Genomic DNA, 19,691 nt, shown 5'->3' with positions numbered 1-19,691 from the left:
ACATACAGAGTATCAGGATTAAGTTAAACTGGGTAGACTGGCCATTGGGCTCTTTATAGAGGATCGCTTGTGTTCTGTTTTGTGTGTTGTATTCACCTCATTTTTTTTTGACACTCACTGCATGCCCAACCTACCTGTAAAAGGGGGTCTCTATCTCTGAATTGCCCTTGCCAAGATTTCTTTCATTTTTATTTTCCCTACAAGAGTTTTTGTCTTTATAGGGAGTCAAGGCCTGTTAAAGCCCAGTGAGATTTTGGGCTCTACAACAATTACTGTTGTGCTTTATGACTGCACGATCAGTGTGTCTTATTAAATACGTAGGCAGTCAATGATTTTGTGTTTTATATTTGTAATTCATTTAGACCACTATGCAGAGATCTGCTTTGACTTTGACATTAAAGAGCCTTTATCTGTTAATCAGAGTCAAAAAAGCCCAATTAAATGCAGTGCGACCCAATGATGTATAACAATAAAATGTGAAAACTTCAAGGGAGTGGAGACTTTTCACAGGCAGCCGATGTTCAGCCCTCCTTTTAATTCGTTGTAACACGCAGGTAACCAGAGACAAATTGCTTCGCAGCAAAGACTAAATGTGTTTTTCCTGGCATGCATTCTGAAGGCAAATAAAATTTGATTCTGATCCAAATACATTTTTTTTAAACATTTTGAGACACCATATTTGTCATACCTACGTGAAAAAAATAAGAAGGACAAAGAGTTAGGAATGAGCGTAAGAACCGTGCTTATTATCTAATTCTCTGCAGATGGCACTGAAGGTCCTGCTCAAACTCCGCAGCCATCATTTTTTCCACATTCCATTCTTTATCTCTCCCACATAAATCCTCCAAAAAAATGAGCGGAGCTGTGAATGATTTTATTCAACAATAAAAAGGAGGTCTGTGCCTTAGGAGAATTATGTCTTTCAACTTTTGTGTGTGGGTGTCGGACGTGGTGCGCAATCACTTTGAGAAAAAGGCACATCAGAAGGGGCTCACGTTCATCAAAGACATCGCTCAGCCCCGGCAGCCAAAGATTACCGAGACTTGATGATGGCTGCTTGTAATACAGTGAAGCGTTGATCGCCAAGGGGAAGGAGGGGGGAAGGAGGGGGGTTGATGTATAAAATGGGTGGGCCAGGCAGAGTCCTCATGTTATTACGGGCTGGCAGTTCTCTCAAAGGGACAGTCTGGGCATTGAGCTACCTCCTCCTCCTCCTCCTCCTCCTCCTCCTCCTCCTCCTTCTTCTTCATCTTCTTCTTCTTCTTCTTCTTCTTCATCTTCTTCTTCCTCTTTTCCCATTTCTGTCTGGGATTGATGGGTTTGATCAACTTTCTCCAAGCAGCTCACTCCTGTCAGGCTTGGTTGCCTTCACTCGGTGTGTTTTCTCAGCTATAGAAAATGCAAAGGAAGGAAACCATTCGTGACAGCGCCCTCCTCTCGCCCGGCAGTGGAACTGCTTACCTCATCTGAGATCTCATTCAGGTCTTCTGTTACTTTATCCATTGTGATGGATGGCCAGGAATCCTGCCATACCGGGGGACCTGCAGGAACAGAGAACTAGTAGAAGGGTGATTTATACCCTGGGACATAAGAGGGCAGCCCCGCTGTGGGTTGCATCGAGGCCACAGGCTTGGGGCTTAAAAACGTTTTGGGATCCTGGACAACTCCGGAAACAAGATCTGCAGCACTTCTGCCACACCTGGAAGTGCTGCTAGAGGTTAATGGGGAAGCACCTGGAGCACTTCCGGGTTCATTATAAAAGGGATCACCTCACTCCATTCAGGGAGAGGGAGTCGGGTGGAAGAAGACAGAGCTTGCATTAGAGGGGTGGAGGTGGTAGAAGAAAAGAAAAAGGAAAGTAAAGGTCTGAGTATCATTGTCGGTGCACTGTGTGTTAAGTTGTAAAGAACTGCAAATAAATTGAGTGTGCTTGTTTGGACATTGGGTGTCTCAGTGTCTGTCTATATTCGGGCTGGTCTTCTACACCATCCACCTCCACATTGGCCTCCCTCACTTTCTCTTCCCCTGGACTTCCACTCCCATCACTCTGTCGCCCAGATATTCCTTGTCTCTCCTCACACCACTTCAGCCTCCATTTCTTGTCCTTTCTTCGATATCTCATCCACTTTGTGGTTCCTCCGATTGCCTCATTCTGTTCTTTTTTTGTTGCTTCACCCACCCACTTCGACCTTTTCACTTCCGCCACATCCAAGTTCTTCAAATTTAAATGTAGCGAAATCCAGTTTAACCTGTAGCAATATGTTGCAACAAATATTATATATAACAAGTTCAAGTTAAGTCAAGTCCAGGGAGCATGCACTGGTACAGCGTGTTGCCACACCCACTATATGACGAAACAACTTGGGATCCCAGTTGGCAACCCCCCAGGCAGACACGTGGTCCAGTCCCACCCGGAAATGACCCTCTATCTGCTGTTATGTGGGTGACCCCTTGGCCTGGTCCAGCCATTTGGGTCCCAAACAATGAGGTTCTTATGAGCCAGATCACCCTCGGGGAAACGCACCACATGGCCGTAGTGCCGTAGCTGACGCTCCCTCACAATGCAGGTCATGTGCCTCAATTGGGACTCCATGAGCAACACAAAGTCAAACCAACGGGACCCAAGAACACTCCGAAGAGACACAGTACCGAAGTTCATCTCAGGTCACTGGATAGCGACCATGTTTTGCAACCATATAGCAAGACAGGAAGCACCAGGACTCTAAAGACTTGGACCTTCATCCTTTTGCAGATATCAGGAGGGCCACACACCCCTTTCCAGTGGGGTCAAACCAATGGTTCCCAAGGATTCTCTGAAGAGACACACATGAAAGAGTCCAGTCTTCATCTCATGTCACTAGATAGTGTCCATGTCTCGCAACCATATAGCAAGACAGGAAGCACCAGGACTCTATAGACTTGGACCTTGGTCCTTTTGCAGATATCAGGAGTGCCACACACCCCTTTCCAGTGACCTCATGACCCTCCATGCTCTCCCAATCTGTCTACTAACTTCATAGGAAGAGTCACATGAATGTCACTGCCGATGTAAGTAAACCTCTCAATGACGAGGTCGACACTCTCTCCGCAGACAGACACACTGCTGATGGCCGTGCCCAAGATGTCATTAAAGGCCTGGATGTTGGTTTTTATCAGGACATTCGCAAGCCCAGACACTCAGACCCCTCACTCAGTCTCTCGAGCGCCCCGATCAGAGCCTCCATTGACTCGGCGAAGATCACAGCATCGTCAGCAAAGTCGAGATCCGTGGAATCTCTCTTTGCCAACAGATGCCCCACAGCCGCTGGACCCCACGACCCTGCCCAAGCATTGAACAGAGTAGGATATAACACTAGCATGTTTTCTAGGTTTTTAGGTGGCTATAACTCTTTACATAGCATATAATCGAGGTAATGCATATGTAATCATAAAAAAATTCCACCACCGTTTTACCGACCTCCCTAAGTGTGAAAATATCGTTTTAATATTAAGTTTGATTTTAAATAGAGATAAATGATTGTGTATCGATCTTATGAATTAGTTATGATGAGAAACAAAGAGATATGATATTTGAGATACGCAACAGGAAGTGGTTCTCATGGCCTTTTCCTCAATCTCAGAATACAAGAAAGTCGAGGGGAACGCAACACCAATTTTTTTTTTTTATTTTGGTGCCAACAGCTTGCAGAAAATAACGTTATGAATAGACTGTAGTCTGTAGTTATGTTGTCACAAAAGGGGTATGAGAGCTCCTGATGTTTTGAAACAACTAGATTTGTTGCACAATGAGAATTTGATGACAATGAGAATTGAGATAGTGACAATCGAGTGGATGATGTGGAACCTGTAGGCTCTGGCACTAATGCAGATACGAGGGACGTTCAAAAAGTTTCCACACTTTTATATTTTCGTTGGAAACGGTGCAGACGGGAGGAGTAGTAATTGGGCATTAAAAAGTTGGCATGACGACGGGCAAAATTGCATGGCAAAGGATTACGACTATGTAGAAAAGTGATGTCATTTGTTTTTGAAATTCTTAATGAATAGAGTTAAAAATAAGTGCGCAAACTTTTTGAACGTCCTTCGTAGTTGTCTCTGGTGGCTCAACTGACTTCCCCTTCTTCCCTCAACCTCAGTTTTCTTGCCCTTTCCCTTTAACACCATCTTGCCAGTCCAGCTGCTGATCGCAGGGTTGTTTCATTTTTATCACGAAACAAAACTGTGTTGCAAATGACGACATTGTCGGTTGTGTGTTCCTTCAGGTAAAAATGGAAGACCAAATCTTACAAATACAAATGGAAAGGTTTCTTCAACATCAGATGACAAAGCCAAACCTTCAGGTCGAAGATTAATTAATGGGCCCGATGGATCAAAATGGGTAAGTAAGTGGGGTGAAACTCTGCATGAAAGGGGGGGTTATCCTGATTTATGTCTGCTCTTGTTAAACCTCTTTTTGATATTCTTTATTTTTTTTGTGAATAAATATGGGCGGCACGGTGGCTCAGTGGTAGCGCTGCTGCCTCGCAGTTAGGAGACCCGGGTTCACTTCCCGGGTCCTCCCTGCGTGGAGTTTGCATGTTCTCCCCGTGTCTGCGTGGGTTTCCTCCGGGCGCTCGGTTTCCTCCCACAATCCAAAGACATGCAGGTTAGGTGGATTGGCAATTCTAAATTGGCCCTAGTGTGTGCTTGGTGTGTGGGTGTGTTTGTGTGTGTCCTGCGGTGGGTTGGCACCCTGCCCGGGATTGGTTCCTGTGTTGGCTGGGATTTGCTCCAGCAGACCCCCGTGACCCTATTCGGATTCAGCGGGTTAGAAAATGGATGGATGGATGAATAAATATATTCATCTCTAAAGATTCCTTGCTTAGTTTTTTCCATCTTTGGGGGCATTTCTGATATTTTGGGATGTTAACTTCCTTGATATTAACCTGATTGTGGCAGGAAATTCTTTGTACTGTAAATAGGTTATCCCTGTGTTAGCCTCGGGGTGACATCTAAAGATCCATTTCACAGTAGGAGACAGTATTCTGCTGCCATCTAGTGGATAAAATAACAATATGTTGCACAAATTTGTGAATATATGTGTTTAGGCACTCTAAGTTATCTCATCAATATTCATGAGTGGGGTGGAGCCCTCACCCAAAGCATAATGCGGTATAAATAAGAAGCTGTAAAGCCAGTTTTAGAACAAACTGAAAGGGAAGCATTAGTTGAATCAAGTGATGAAACTGATGCATACGGCACTGTATGACCGGACCGCCGTGATATGCCTGGTGAACTCAGATGTGTGAATCTTCAGAGTGCCAAAAAGGAAAAATGGCTGCAGTCATTAGCCGAAGGACAAGAATGACACTAGCCATCCAAGCACTGTTCGCAATGGAGCAGCTGTCAATATTTGTGTCAGGGGAGTCTCCAGGCCTTGCCCTGTGGTAGACTGCAATAACACAAGGGGGAACGTCGATCGTTCGGATCGGGCGCTAACATTCTACCCTCTCATGCCGCAAGCAACAGAAGAGATGTTGTAAGAAAAGTGTGTAAATAAAACACGCTTGTACTGCCCCGATTGCAACGTCAGGTGGTGTGTTGGTGACTGTTTAAAACATGTCACATTAAGGACGTGTACTAAATCTGCATCAAGACACCAGACATTGCCGTTCTTCGGTATTGATTTTGTCATTTTAGTATTTACATGTTCCCGTTACACATAATAACAATTTTGGCTCGTTTTTCTGGAGAAACACTAAGGAGGTTAAAGAGCATTTTGAACTTTTAAAGCCAGTTTCCCCATTTTGGCCTGGTTAGGCCAAAGCCATCAGGTCGACGTTGGGGGGCAAACTGCTCAGGACAGAAATGAAGCCTTTATTACTAAACTACTGGTATGTATATAAACTTGTAGCGATCACAGTGACGCTAAGATTCACACTGTCAGAAAGACGGTGATTTATTTATTTTATGTTGGGAACAGACCCAGCCTCAATCCGGCGCGCGCACACTCACTTACTCACAGTAAACACAGTTAATGGCCCAATGAATCGATACATAATAATGAAATATATTAATCAAATGAAGGAAATAGAATGTGTAAAACCTTCCACATTTCTCCCGATGGAGATAATAAATCCAAAGACCAACACAACGAACAATAGACAATGTCCGAACCAGTCCAATGTAGTGGGGACAGTTGACGATGGATGGGCGAGTGAAACATTTTGTGAACAGTAGGCAATGTAAAGTTTGTCCTACCAGTTTCCAGATGTAGTGTGGGATCAGGTGTTTGGGTGTTTCATCCCTCTGATGAAGATGTGTCCAATCCGAACAAACTCACATGAACACGCAAGCACGAGACAGACTGTAAATCCAGACCAGAACAATAATCCAAGATAAACAATGAGTAATCCAAATATGTGAACAACGTATGAACACACAGGCGGACAATCGCGATCCCTTGGCGCCTTTCCGGTTCCCTTTTTAAGGTTTGATCTTCTTCCAAGCAGCCTTTGTGCCCTCTGAAACTGTCCAATAGCATTATACCGCTAAGGCTGCTGGGATATGTAGTACCTTTTTACATAGCTCTGCTACATTTTATACATATTTTAACATATAAATACGCTTATATACTGCACACATATTGTAAATGGTGCAATAAATACACACATTACAGAATAAACTTCTTTTCTTGTGTTTTTGACAGATAGTAGATTTGGACCACGGAGTTTTAATGAACCACGAGGGCAGAGTTCTTCAAGACTCACAAGGCAGACCCCTTAGAGTGCAGCTTGGGGAGACGGACGCACAATTATCGGTGGGTAGTATTTTTTAATGTTACAGTTCATCTGCAACACATCATAAAGGAAATATTTTAAATTTATATCGGTGCAAGACGAGTTTGTTAAAAAGATAGGAAAGAAAACATTTGGCTCAGTGACAAATGTCGTCAAACATAAGTGTCACTCGTAACATCTCCATTTTGAATCAGTCCCCAAGGTCCACTTGAGCATCTGTGGATCAGCCCACCAAGGTTTTTCCCTTCAGATCAAAATGCACTGGACCCTTATGATTGCAGGCAGTGGGCATCCTCATGTTGCCCGTTCATACTGCCCCAATGGATCAAGGCCCAGGTGCTTGCCCTGGTCATGCCGTCACCTATGGCAGCGAGCTTTGGGTGGTGAATGAAAAACGCTATCACGGATGCAAGAAGCGGAAATGAGGGTGTCTGGGCTCAGCCTTACAGATAAGGTGAGGGGGGCAGACATTCGTGAGGAGCTCAAAGTAGAGTTGATGGCAGCCAGGGGTCACTCTGTTAGACCTCAGTCTGGTTTGGAAGCCCATTGCAATGCATTAGCAGCATGTCCTTCAGGTAACATCCATATGTTTACTGAGCTCTGGTTAATCTTGTAGGTATGAAAGCTGGACACAGCGTGTTACCTTGTCACAATCTGATTCTGTGATGTAGAGCCCCTAGCATCTCCATGCTAAACAACCTATTTTTTTTTTGGCAATTCTATGTAAATACGGTTATTCCCTCATCAGCCTTGGGGTGACATCTAAAGATCTGTTTCACAGTATTAGACAGTATTCTGCTACCGTCTAGTGGATAAAATAACATTGTGTTGCAAGAAAGCCCCTAGCATCGCCATGCTAACCGACCTATTTTTCTATTTAATATAAGATCATGAAGGAACTCCTTTGATCAGCTCTGATGGACTCCCATTATTTGGACATGGACGGGATAGCCGACCTGTGGTGAGTCCCAAGGGGAAGCCTGTGCTTGCGGTAGGAGGCAAGCCATTGAGAGACATCGATCGCATTTGGCCGAAGAGGACCACGACCACAGTGCCACCAACCACATCTACAACCACCACCACCACCACAACTACCACTACAACTACCATGACTACAACAACTACTACTCCAGAGCCAACCATGGTGCCCACCACAGTGGAAATAACCACAGAGGATACCACCACTGAGCCCACAATACCGCCTTGCCCCACCGGCACGTATCCTCGACTTGATGAAGACGGATTTGCTATCGTAACTTGGGATAACACATTTGATTGCCACCCAGAAGGTAAGTCATTTGTATGGGCTAACAATATTTTGTAACAGATTATCATCTCAATAGCATGAGATGGACGAGTCAAAGTGACTTTAGACCTCCAGCAGTGGGCTGTTTGTCAGGGTCCGACTCCGGCGGTCTCAGAAGGGTTCATGAAAAATAATAATAATAATGATAAGTTGTATTTATGTAGCGGGCGGCACGGTGGTAGCAGTAGTAAGGACACCTGGGATTGCTTCCCGGGTCCTCCCTGCGTGAAGTTTGCATGTTCTCCCCGTGTCTGTCCAAAGACATGCAGGTTAGGTGCATTGGCGATAGTGGGTGTGTTTGTGTGTGCCCTGTGGTGTGTTGGCACCCGGCCCGAGATTTGTTCCTACCTTGTGCCCTGTGTTGGCTGCGATTGGGAAGCGAACCCAGGTCTCCTTACTGCGAAGTAGCAGCACTACCCACTGTACTGAATATTCTTTCCAAAAAACATAGTTTCTGAAAAGCAGTGGTTTCACGAAGAAATCAATATAAAATGTCTGCTGCGGCATGCTGCGGCTGCCACTTTGCCAAGAATGAGTAGCAGGGTTGCTGCCAGGCTGTCTTCCCGTCAGGGTCGCAGTGCATTGCAATCTGGCTTCTACCTCTTATCATTGTTAAGTGGCACTCCTCCCTGGTGAACATGGCTGTAGGCATATCAGCTACATGAGCCCGTTCAGCACCATGAATTAACTGGGGACCAATCAGCTGAAGCTGGAACCTCACATTCATTTTCGATCACTTGTATCAAAATCAGAGTCCGGCAAGTCATAGTCCCAGTTGAGAGATAACAATAGGCAAAACGTCATCCATGGGGTATTTTGCTTTACGTATTCGCTTTGATCTCTCGCCATTATGTCAGTGCCATTTTTACTCTTGTCTGTGCCTTACTGCTCGGAAATCTCAGTCAGACCAACGAAGCTAACCATCCTTCTAGGAACGAGAGTCCAACTAAAACATAACGGTTGTCGGTTGTTTGTCTCAGTTTACAGTTGATTACCATCTTCAGCCCTGAAAGAGTTAAGTAAAGCAGTTTCAGTGCTATGTAGGGCTCTGAATTCCGACTGAAAAGGCTCAAGCAGGTTATGCAAGTTTAAATAATCATCGAGTTGAGCAGCAATAACCTTTTCTAAGATCTTAGCCATAAATGGAAGATTAGAAATTGGGCGATAAAATTTGAGCTGTAAGGGAATCTGAGCCAGGTTTTTTAAAAAAAAAAAAAAACAGGGATTACAGCAGCAGTTTTTAAATCACTGGAGCAACACGGGCACGGAAACTACAGTTGATAAAGTGAGAAATGGGGGCAGAAAGTTTGATAGTGCAAGCCTTAATCAGTAACATAGGGGCAGGGTCTAGGCGTCAGGTAGATTGATTTCATTTGGATATTACTTCAGCAATATAAGTTGGTGTAATGGGGTTACATTTCAAGGTGCCATTTGCTCATAAAACCAACAGTCAAAGCACATTGGAATTCTTGTGCAGAGTTCTGTCCGAGTCATAGTAAGACATTACAAAAAATGTAAAAACAGTCAAACAATATGCTGCGGTGGGCTGGCATCCTGCCCAGGGTTTGTTTCCTGCCTTGCGCCCTGTGTTGGCTGGGATTGGCTCCGGCAGACCCCCGTGACCCTGTGTTAGGATATCGCGGGTTGTATAACGGATGGATAAAAGAATATAATAAATAATATAGATTATACTAGCACTATACAGAAAGGTGGTAATATCTACACAAAAAAATACAATATTTTGTAGGTATTGCACAGTTAAAATATTGCACACTAGCCAAGCCGCATAATCAGGCCGCTTTTTAAATGATTTTTAAGCACAGAGGAAAAAATAAACATTTGAAAAATTCGTAATTTAATAAACCACCAAGAAAAGTAACATTGCAACAATGCACGCTACGAACCAACATACAATTGTCCGTGACTGAAAACCGGAGGAGCGCCTTCCAAAGCGAAGGACGGGGTTGAACGGCGCTCGCTCAGTACGCGCTGCCCGCTTATGTGCCCGCCCCCAACTCCCTACCTGAGTCGCTTTCGTCTTTGTACAGTCCAGATGCACCTGTGACTCACGTAGACTTTTCATTGCTCTGTGCGGTTTTGGCTGCCTTTCTATATATAATCCTCCAAGACACCCGACCACGGTGGGAGGGCGGTGTGTACAAAGTGCAGGAGTATCTAGGAAGACACATGTTTGTCGCGGATGCGAATTGCTGTATGTAGCGTGTAAAACAGTTTGCTATGGTCACGCGGTCGTGCGTCGTAACCGAAAACTCGTTTTTTAAAGACTGCTTACTTCATTGTGTTCTAACCTCAGTTGTAAAGGAATGGTTTAAGGATCCCATGGGATACCCCTCGCAAACAGTTTTACACGCCGCATATGGCGATTCACCTCCGCGACAAACATGCCTCTATGAACAGTCAGCGTGGGTCGGAGCTGCATGTTGCCTCTACGACAGACGAATATAAATGATGGTTTTTCTGTGTCGTCGCGTCCGAGTTGGTGGGCGTGGCTCTGCGAGTTGTCGTCGTATCTAATGGTCTTGGAGTTGGTGGGCGTGGCTCCTTCCTGCGTGCGCCATAGGTGTCTCACTTGTCGGCTTAGTGAATCCACACCCCTTCCGGCGTGCTTTCCATGGTCGTCTTGCCTTAGTGAATTATATATATAGATTTTTCACTCGTCATTTACGTGAAAAGTGAAGTGAGGTAGTGTAAGGTTATTACACATCTCTTATATATATTTCTCTCCTGTTTCGTCCTGCTTCCATTTCAAACCCGGTCACGTCACGTCACCTCCCTATATCTAGCCTGACCGTGTGACCTTTTACTTCGGCGGTGATGTGACACCTATGGGGTCTTGAGAGAGGATGCGGGGAACACGGTAGTCCAAAGGAGGAATAGGAATCGAGAAAAGCAGCGTGGGGGTGTATGGGAGGCCACGGCCAGTGTGGGGAAGGGTGTATTACGCTCAGCAGGCCAGTATAGTGCATGACGTGGAAGACGACCAATAGGAATCGAGAAATGCCGTGTGGGCTGCGTGTGGGGGGGACCGAGTTTGAAGAGGAAGCAGGACAAACCAGAAAAGAAATATATATAAGAGATTATTGAGTTCAAACTGATTGCTATCCAAAATTCTGAAACAATCATCATTCCCAGAATCTCTCTCCTTCCTTTCGACACCAATCTCCCTTTTAAATTGAAACAGACACAATTCCCACTCAGACTCACCTTCTTCATGACTATCGACAAGTCCCAAGGACAAACGTTTGCAAAGATTTGCATTAATCTACAACAACCAGTCTTCAGCCACGGTCAGTTGTATGTGGCCTTTTCTACGGTTAGATCTTTCGACTCATTATCTGTCGTCTGCAGCAAAACACCAATTCACACCTCGTCTTTCAAGAAGTATTTCTTTCTTCTTGATTTCTGAATTCCTATTCTTACACCGTCGTATGCTGCGGCGGGCGTCGGCTAGTATTCACTAATTTTGTTTTGCCATCAGTCTGACTGTGGCGGGGAAGAAGCTATTGAAAAAGCTTGTGTGAGAGATGACGCTGTCTGCTCTGTTGTGTCTCAGGTTGTACGTACAGTTTTTGTGTCTGAGCAGAGAGTGAGCTGGATGGAGTGAGTCCCTGATAATTCCCTCTGCTCTTTTCCGACTATGATGTGCGTACATAAAGTCCATGCAAGGAAGTTTTGTCCCTATGATCCTCTCCGCAGTCTTTATGACTCTTTGCGAAGCCTTCCTCTCTGCCTGTGTGGTGTTCCCATACCAGACAGTGATACCTGCGGTGAGAATGCTAGATGGTTCAGGCCGGCTTTCCTGAGCAACCTAATAAAATAGAGCCTTTACTGGGCTTTTCTCACTGTGGCTGTGGTGTGAAGAGTCCAGCTCAGGTCTGATGTCACCTGCGATCCCAGGAATCTGTGGCCGTCGGCCCTCTCCACCTCAGTCCCTTTGATGATAAGAGGCCGTAGAGGGGGAGGATTCTTCCTGAAGTCCGATATTATTTCTTTGGTCTTGTCTATGTTGAGGATGAGGTCATTCTCCTCTCCGTAGACAAGAATGTTGTTTACCAGGGTCCTGTACCCTGACTTGTCCACCCCTGATGAGCCCCAAGATGGTGGTATCATCAGCGTATTTAATGACGATGGTGTTGTCCTGGGTGGAGACACAGTCATAAGTGTACAGGGTGAAGAGTTTGGGGCTGAGGCAACAGCCCTGTGGGGAGCCTGTACTGACTGTGAGCTCAGCAGACACCCATCCTCCCATTCTCCCCACCTGTGGTCTATCTGTCAAGAAGTCCAGGATCCAGTTGCAGGTGGGAGCTGGCACGCCGAGGTCTGTCAGCTTCTTGATCAGTTTTCCCGGGCGGATAGTATTGAAAGCAGAACTGTAGTCCAGGAAAAGCATCCTGGCATATGTTCTGCTACTTTCCAGGTGTTGCAGAATGTGATGTAGGACTATTGCTACCGCATCATCCACTCATCGATTGGGGTGTTAGGCAAACTGTAGATTTAGGAGTATAATCAGTCGACAGAGATGAGGAATGGTTAGTAGAGAAACTTTGATATTCTCAATCTGTGGGCGGGCCCCCCTAGGGGGGCGCGAAGTAACAAAAAGAAGTGAAAAAAAGAAAACAAGAATCGAAAATATGAAAAATCCATCTGTTGAAACCAAAACAAATGAACTTAAACTACATTCTGATACTAGAACAATAAATATAGAGTTGGATAAATGTCGATAAAAGTTAAGTAGGTATAATAAAATATGCATCTATGATATATCATTAATTAAAAAAGAACAAATTGGTATTAGTGGGCTCCTTTCAAAAAACATTAGGGGGGCACGATTAAAACTGTCATGAAAACTCGGGTCGCAAATACTTAAAGGTTGAGAAACGCTGATATATGGTGTGGCGGACGCCCCTTCTACATATGATCCTGGGGAGCAACCATGGGCTGCTCAATACCTCCCCCGGGACGCTTGGTGGCAGTCTCCCAGGCTGAGGGTGGTGCCTCAGCTTCCCGCAGGGCTCCATGGGAGATGGAGTCCTCCACAGCCCGGTTGGGATCTGGGATGGCCGTCAGGGGGCGCTGCATGAGTTCCTGAGCCTGGCTGGATGAGTCTTCAGTCCCACACGGAAGTGCAACCACAAACAGGTGATCAATCAAGAACCTGGAGCACTTCTGGGTGGGCTATAAAAGGGGCCGGCAATCAGCACTCATTGGCCAGAGTCGGGAGGAGGAGGACGAAGCTAGGAGGAGGAGTGGTAGTAAAGAAGAAGAAGAAAGTGTGTGCTTGTTTGGTGGTGCTTTGGGGACTGTGTTGTGGGTGGGGGACATGGGGAAGACGTGCCCTCCAGTTGAAGAAAAATAAAAGTCTTTTCATTTTATACGCGTGTCCGTGTCCATCTGTGTCGGGTCAGGTGTCTATATAGTGCCTTTGTTACAATGGTCATAAAAGCACGTGGAATATCGACTTCGGGTCATTTTTTCTGCGCTAGTCATAACGCAGTGTTTTCTTTCAGTACCGTTTAACAAAACAGATCTCCACTAAAGTTAGTGACCGGCAGTGCCGTTCGTTCCAGATGGGCCAGTTCAAAGAGGGTAATAAAATGACAGGCCCTAAATTGCAGCCAGAGAACATGATGTCACTTACTGCCGATGAAAACCCTAAAAAAAAATATGTCTGTCGAGCACGTTCTACCACAGGAGGCCTTCACTACGCAGCTCCTTCTGCTGAGCTATGTTTCATTTGGGAGATGTCGGCAATTAATGTCAAGTCCGCTGATCTCAATTTCGGATGTTAGAGGATGTGACAGAAGTTGCGTGTACCTCAGCGGCCCCCTTGTGTTTCTCTTCCTTGCATTGTGTCTTTTTATGATGTGCTCGCTGCTTATTGACTACTCCTCATGGGTTCCGTAATTTTTCGGTGGCTTTCTAAGCACATCGCAGATCTTACGCTCCATGGGGGTTCAAGTGATTGGGAGAGTAAAGGGTCGGCTTTCGATTACGGAACGCTGTGATTCAATTACGGGATACTGCGGAACACCATGTTTTAATGTTTTAGATGGATTCTCTCTTGTTGGCCTGGATTTCTACTGCTGGAAATAATGAACTCATCCATTTGAGAAAAATGGGTCATGGGAGAAAAAGGTTTTTGCAGATGTTATAATCATAGGGGTCTGTTCTGTTAATTCTTGCATGGACTGGGTGTTGGGTAGGGTCGTGGGGTCCATTGGCTGGGGGGCATCCTTGTTGAAGAGAGCTTCACGGATCTTGACTTTGCCAATGATGCTGTGATGTTAACGGAGTCAATGGAGGCTCTGATCGGGGCGCTCGAGAGATTGAGTGAGAGGTCCAAGTGTCTGGGCTTGCGAGGATCCTGATAAAAACCAAGAGACAGGCTTTTAATGACATCTTGGGCACGGCCATCAGCAGCGTGTCTATCTGCGGAGAGAGTGTCGATCTCGTCATTGAGAGGTTTACTTATCTCGGCGGTGACATTCATGTCTCTGGTGACTCTTTCTATGAAGTCAGTAGATGGATTGGGAGAGCATGGGGGGTCATGAGGTCACTGGAAAGGGGTGTGTGGCCCTCCTGATATCTGCAAAAGGATGAAGGTCCAAGTCTTTAGAGTCCTGGTGCTTCCTGTCTTGCTATATGGTTGCAAAACATGGTCGCTATCCAGTGACCTGAGATGAACTTCGGTATTGTGTCTCTTCGGAGTGTTCTTGGGTCCCGTTGGTTTGACTTTGTATTGCTCATGGAGTCCCGAATGAGGCACATGACCTGCATTGTGATGGAGCGTCAGTTACAGCACTACGGCCATGTGGTGCGTTTCCCCGAGGGTGATCTGGCTCATTGTTGAGGACCCGAGCAGCTGGACCAGGCCAAGGGGATGTCCATGTAACATTTGGGACTGGACAATGTGTCTGCCTGGGGGGCTTGCCAACCAGAATCCCAAGCTGTTTCATCATGTGGTGGGTGCAGCAGTGCACTGTACTAGTGCCTGCTCCCCAACCTGACCTGACCTGATACTCACAAAATTATTGAATTGTAACAATAATTGTACAATTTGCGAAAAAACTCCAAAAGGTTTGCGCAGTCTTCATCACTTAAACTATCCATCTTTCTGTTTTGCAAAACTGCATTAATTCATTATGGGAATATGAGGGTTGGGCATAAATGCAAGAACAAAACCAGGATGGGGTGGCAGTCCATCGCATATAAACACCAGAAATGTGACAGATGGGAGGAGACCATTCAGTCCATCAAGCTCGTTTGTTTAGCTAACAGCTAAGTCGTCCCCAATATCTCATTCCAGATCCTTCTTAAAGGGTGTTGTGGTTTCTGCTTCAACTCCATATCTCTGCAGTTCTGGCTTCAGTCCTTAATAAATTTAGCCCTACACATCCATGCTGTGAGAACCAGCCTCGATGGGGGCAGACACCCAGACAGCTTATGTCCATAATACACACGTTTATTTTCTCTGACAATTACAGTGCATCAATCACTCACAGTCCTTCTTTTTCTCTTATTTTTTTCTTGCCACCTCCAACCCTCTCTCATAAACTTCGTCTCACTCCCTCCCAACTCCGGCTCCTCGACTGGAGTGAGGCGGTCCCTTTTATTATGCAGCACCCGGATGTGCTCCAGGTGCTTCTTGACGATCTTCCTGCAGCATTTCTGGGTGTGGCGGAAGTGCTGCCTGAGCACCCAGAAGCACACCAGGTGTATTTGCCTCCTGGCCTAGCAGCACTCCCTGTTGTGGCAGAAGTGCCGCCGTCCATGACTCTGGGAACGTCTGGGCGGACCCTGGTAGTGACCACGTGCCCCAACCGGGTGGAGCTTCCCAGCTCCAAACAGATGGCCCACCAGCGAACCAGGGTGGTTGCCCTCTCATGTACTGGGGGAGGCATTGGTCCTCTCCCAGTCCTTTCACCTTCCAGACATCCCGGCTGTAACGACACCCCAGCTGTCTGTCATAATGCTCACTTACACAATTTTGTCAGCCTCCTCTGTCTGCTGTGGTTACCAGTTATATTCCATCCATCCATTATCCAACCCACTATATCCTAACTACAGGGTCACGGGGGTCTGCTGGAGCCAATCCCAGCCAACACAGGGCACAAGGCAGGAAACAAACCCCGGGCAGGGCGCCAGTCCACCACAATACTAGTAGTAATAGTAATACTATTAGAATAAGAAATGTGACAGTCAGAGGTATAGATGAGGTGGGATGTACTTTGTATATCTAAGGAAGTGCAGGAAAGCAGGTTGGAGAACTATGAGAGACAAGGAATACAGTATGTGGGCAAAAAAAGGGGGGGGGGTTACCCTATGGCATCGCTCTGAAGAACCGCTCTAGCACCTTTATATTTAAAAAGTGTGTGATGCTATTTCAGACATCCCAAGTCGGCCTTAATCCCAAAAATCAGTGTCTTCTTCCGGACTTCCACCTGAGAATCCCAATCTCCAGGTGTAAAAAAACTGAAAAAAGAGAAAAATAGTCTGACTTTTATTTTGAAGGGTATAACACATGAATTTTGAATGAGGAATGATGAAGTTTTAGCAAGGGTGACAGACGGCTGGGGGCCTGGCCTGGTTGGGACGTCCTTCTGATGGAAGGACTGGGGGAGAGGACATGTTCACAGCAATACCTCCCCTGGAATATGGGAGGGAGAGGGAACCCCCCTTGCTTGGAAACTCAACCCTGCTGGGTCCTGTGGCCCCCAACAGGGGGCACCTGGACAGTCCCGAAGCCCTGGACTCCAAAAGAGGATCCGGGTGCCTATTGAGCACTTCCGCCACACCCGGGAGTAGCTGCCGGAGGAGAACCAGAATGCACCTGGAGCACCGCACTCCATTTGGGAAGCCAGAGTCAGGAGGTGAAGGACAAAACTTGTGTGGACAGGAGTGGAGGTGGCAGAGAGAGGAAGAGGAAAGAAGAAGGGACTGAGCAATATTGGTTTGGTGATTTGTGCACTGTGTTGCTAAAAAGGGAAGAACAATAAACACGTGTGGATCGGGGCGCTGGACAGCCGGCCTAGCTTTACCCCACCATTTAAATCCAAGTAGCAGAAATTGAACATAAATGAGGCTGAGTTTAAAAGGTGAAGGTGAAGAACACACACACCGTATGATGCAGTATGTGCAAGCCTGACTCTTCCCACCCACCAGAGCCATCGTCATCATCATCATCATCATGTAGTTTCATGCACCCTGGCAATTTGATACACCCTCATAAATTTCATCAACCTCCGACTTTTCTTTATTTTTTTCTGCCAGCTAGTAAAGTAATAGAAAGCTGAAGCTTTCATCATAATGGCGATGGTAAAGAAGTCTTCAATCCCATCCTTCAAGAGAGGACCAAAGCGCCGCAATGCAAACAGTACAAACGGTTTTGGGAGACTCGCTGTTTGTGCTCCCATACAGAAACAGACGTCATTCTTCAACGCAGACTTTTCTATAGGATAGAAAGCACACCTCAGTTTTTCCAAATGGAAAGGAATGCTCATCCTGTTTGACCTACAACTCCTTATATTTTTCTTCTTAATTTTCCATTTTCTTAGCCAAATATTTCTTGCTCTCCGTTTTCCAACTGCCGTCCCCCCATTTAAGTCAATGGAATGTGTTCTGACGTAGGCAATTCACCTTGGAATAACGCGGCCTACTTGAGAAGCAAATGTTACTAATCTACCCCTACAGAGCGCTTGGCTCACATGGTAAGCTCTTATTATGTAACACGGTAACTGATGTTAGTAGGAGAAGGCAAAGTTTCCGTTTCACGGCCAAAATTCAAGCTGAATTTGAAAAGAATGCGTTTGTCTGTTTCACATCATAAATAGCAGAAAGACCCTGCGTTTGTTCTGAGACTGCAGGGTGGACTGGGGTGTCTTAACACTCATTGGTTCAGGGATTTGGTGCCGGCTTTCATATAGAATGTGATGAAGAAAAGTGGCAAAAAAATTCTTCTTCTTCTTCTTCTTCTTCTTCTTATTATTATTATTATTATTATTATTATTATTATTATTATTATTATTATTATTATTATTATTATTATTATTATCTGAGCCCTTTTGAAAATAACCATATGGGTGTCTTAAAATACAGTCTGACCTTCAGATAAGCTACAATAACACAAATCTGTTTTAACTAATAGCAAAAAATGACTGTATTGTTCTTAGTGGCCTGTAGAGGGCGTAAGAGCCCCCCAAAACCCAGCTGCAACTACACACAGACACACACAGTCCCAGGTTCAGATCCAGTGTCTTCATTTACAATAACATGATCCTTTCCCAGACTTCCCACCCTCAGTGTCGTAACGGATACCCCACAACACAATACAGCCCGAAAATACCGTCAGTCTCTCACTTTGCTCCTTCCATTTTTTGCCATTTCTTCCAGTCGAGTGTTATCCGTCTGATCTCCCAACTCTGACTCCCAGGTCCAAGTGAAGGGCTGTTTTTAAACTCCCGGTGCTCGATCTAGTGCATCCGGGGAACACATCCCGGTTTCGACAGGACCACAGCAGTCTCTGTACAGTCAATATACGATAGCTCCTTCTGGTGGCCCCCACAGAAACCTGAGAGGGCAGCTCCATTGGAATGAGTAGAATTGTGTAAAGAACAAGTGCAACCGACGAAGCTCGGTCGGGTCGACCATCGATATCTCACACACAGGCCCGCATCGACGTGTGCGAATGTCTTAATCAGAGAAGATGGACGGATTCCGTTGGCCGCTGTTGTTGCACATTTGGATATTCAGTTATGGATCTGCACACACCATCGTGCGTGATGACTTGGGGTACCGTAAAGATTATACAAGACAGTGTAATAAGAAGATAAGAGAAGGAAAAAGGTTTGGGGATTGTGGTAGAAATTTAACATCTTATTAAAGAAATTTGGGACAAATCAGTAAACAGGTAAGAGAAAAGTAGTTCATTGTTATCTTTTAATTACTCCTCAGCAAAATACCTTGGAGGGAGCATCCTTCAGAAGCAGTCTGTTACAGCCTGGTCAGAAATAGTCAGAGAAACAAACAATAGAGGTTCATTTTATAAACTACTGAATTTACATAGAGTGTCAATCAATGGAAACATTTACTCTGATTGTTTTGTTGGTTTACATTCAAAGGACTATGAAAATAAAAATCCATCATATTATACTAGCTTTGTAAGCCTGTGCTGTAAAAATCCCGGGCTCCTAGAAACCATTGAAATTGTCAGAAAAAAATTTGAAATGCAGAGTCGGGGTTTTTCTTTCCTCAGAGGTTTAATTTCGCCAATGTGTTGTCTATCCTCAGAGTTTGTTTAATTTTGCCGATGTGCTCTCCTCACTTGTGTATCAGTAGTTAAGTGAGTTTGTCTTTCCTCCTCAGATGTGCTCGCTTGCTTGTCTATCAGCGGCTAAGTGAGTTTGTCTTTCCTTTCAGTGAGTTTGCCGATGTGCTCTCCTCACTTGTGTATTAGCAGCTAAGTGAGTTTGTCTTTCCTCAGATGTTTCATTTTGCCGATGTGCTCTCCTCACTTGTGTATTAGTAGTTAAGTGAGTTTGTCTTTCCTCAGATGTTTCATTTTGCCGATGTGCTCGCCTCGCTTGTCT

The 19,691-nt window shown here is 45.4% G+C and overlaps 1 protein-coding gene across 1 annotated transcript in view; it reads left to right on the top strand.

Moving 5' to 3' along the window:
* fndc1 (fibronectin type III domain containing 1) overlaps positions 1–19,691 on the top strand; it is a 129,571-nt gene that overhangs the window by 74,745 nt on the left and 35,135 nt on the right. Inside the window, 4 exon segments of the mRNA XM_039737866.1 lie at positions 4,263–4,378; positions 6,689–6,773; positions 6,776–6,799; positions 7,667–8,068. Of these exon segments, the coding sequence (XP_039593800.1) occupies positions 4,263–4,378; positions 6,689–6,773; positions 6,776–6,799; positions 7,667–8,068 (627 nt within the window).

This window comes from Polypterus senegalus, chromosome 16, assembly GCF_016835505.1.
Source record: "Polypterus senegalus isolate Bchr_013 chromosome 16, ASM1683550v1, whole genome shotgun sequence".
NCBI classification, from domain to species: domain Eukaryota; kingdom Metazoa; phylum Chordata; class Cladistia; order Polypteriformes; family Polypteridae; genus Polypterus; species Polypterus senegalus.
Note: the sequence above shows the minus strand (reverse complement) of the source record. Positions and strands in the feature narration are given on the sequence as shown.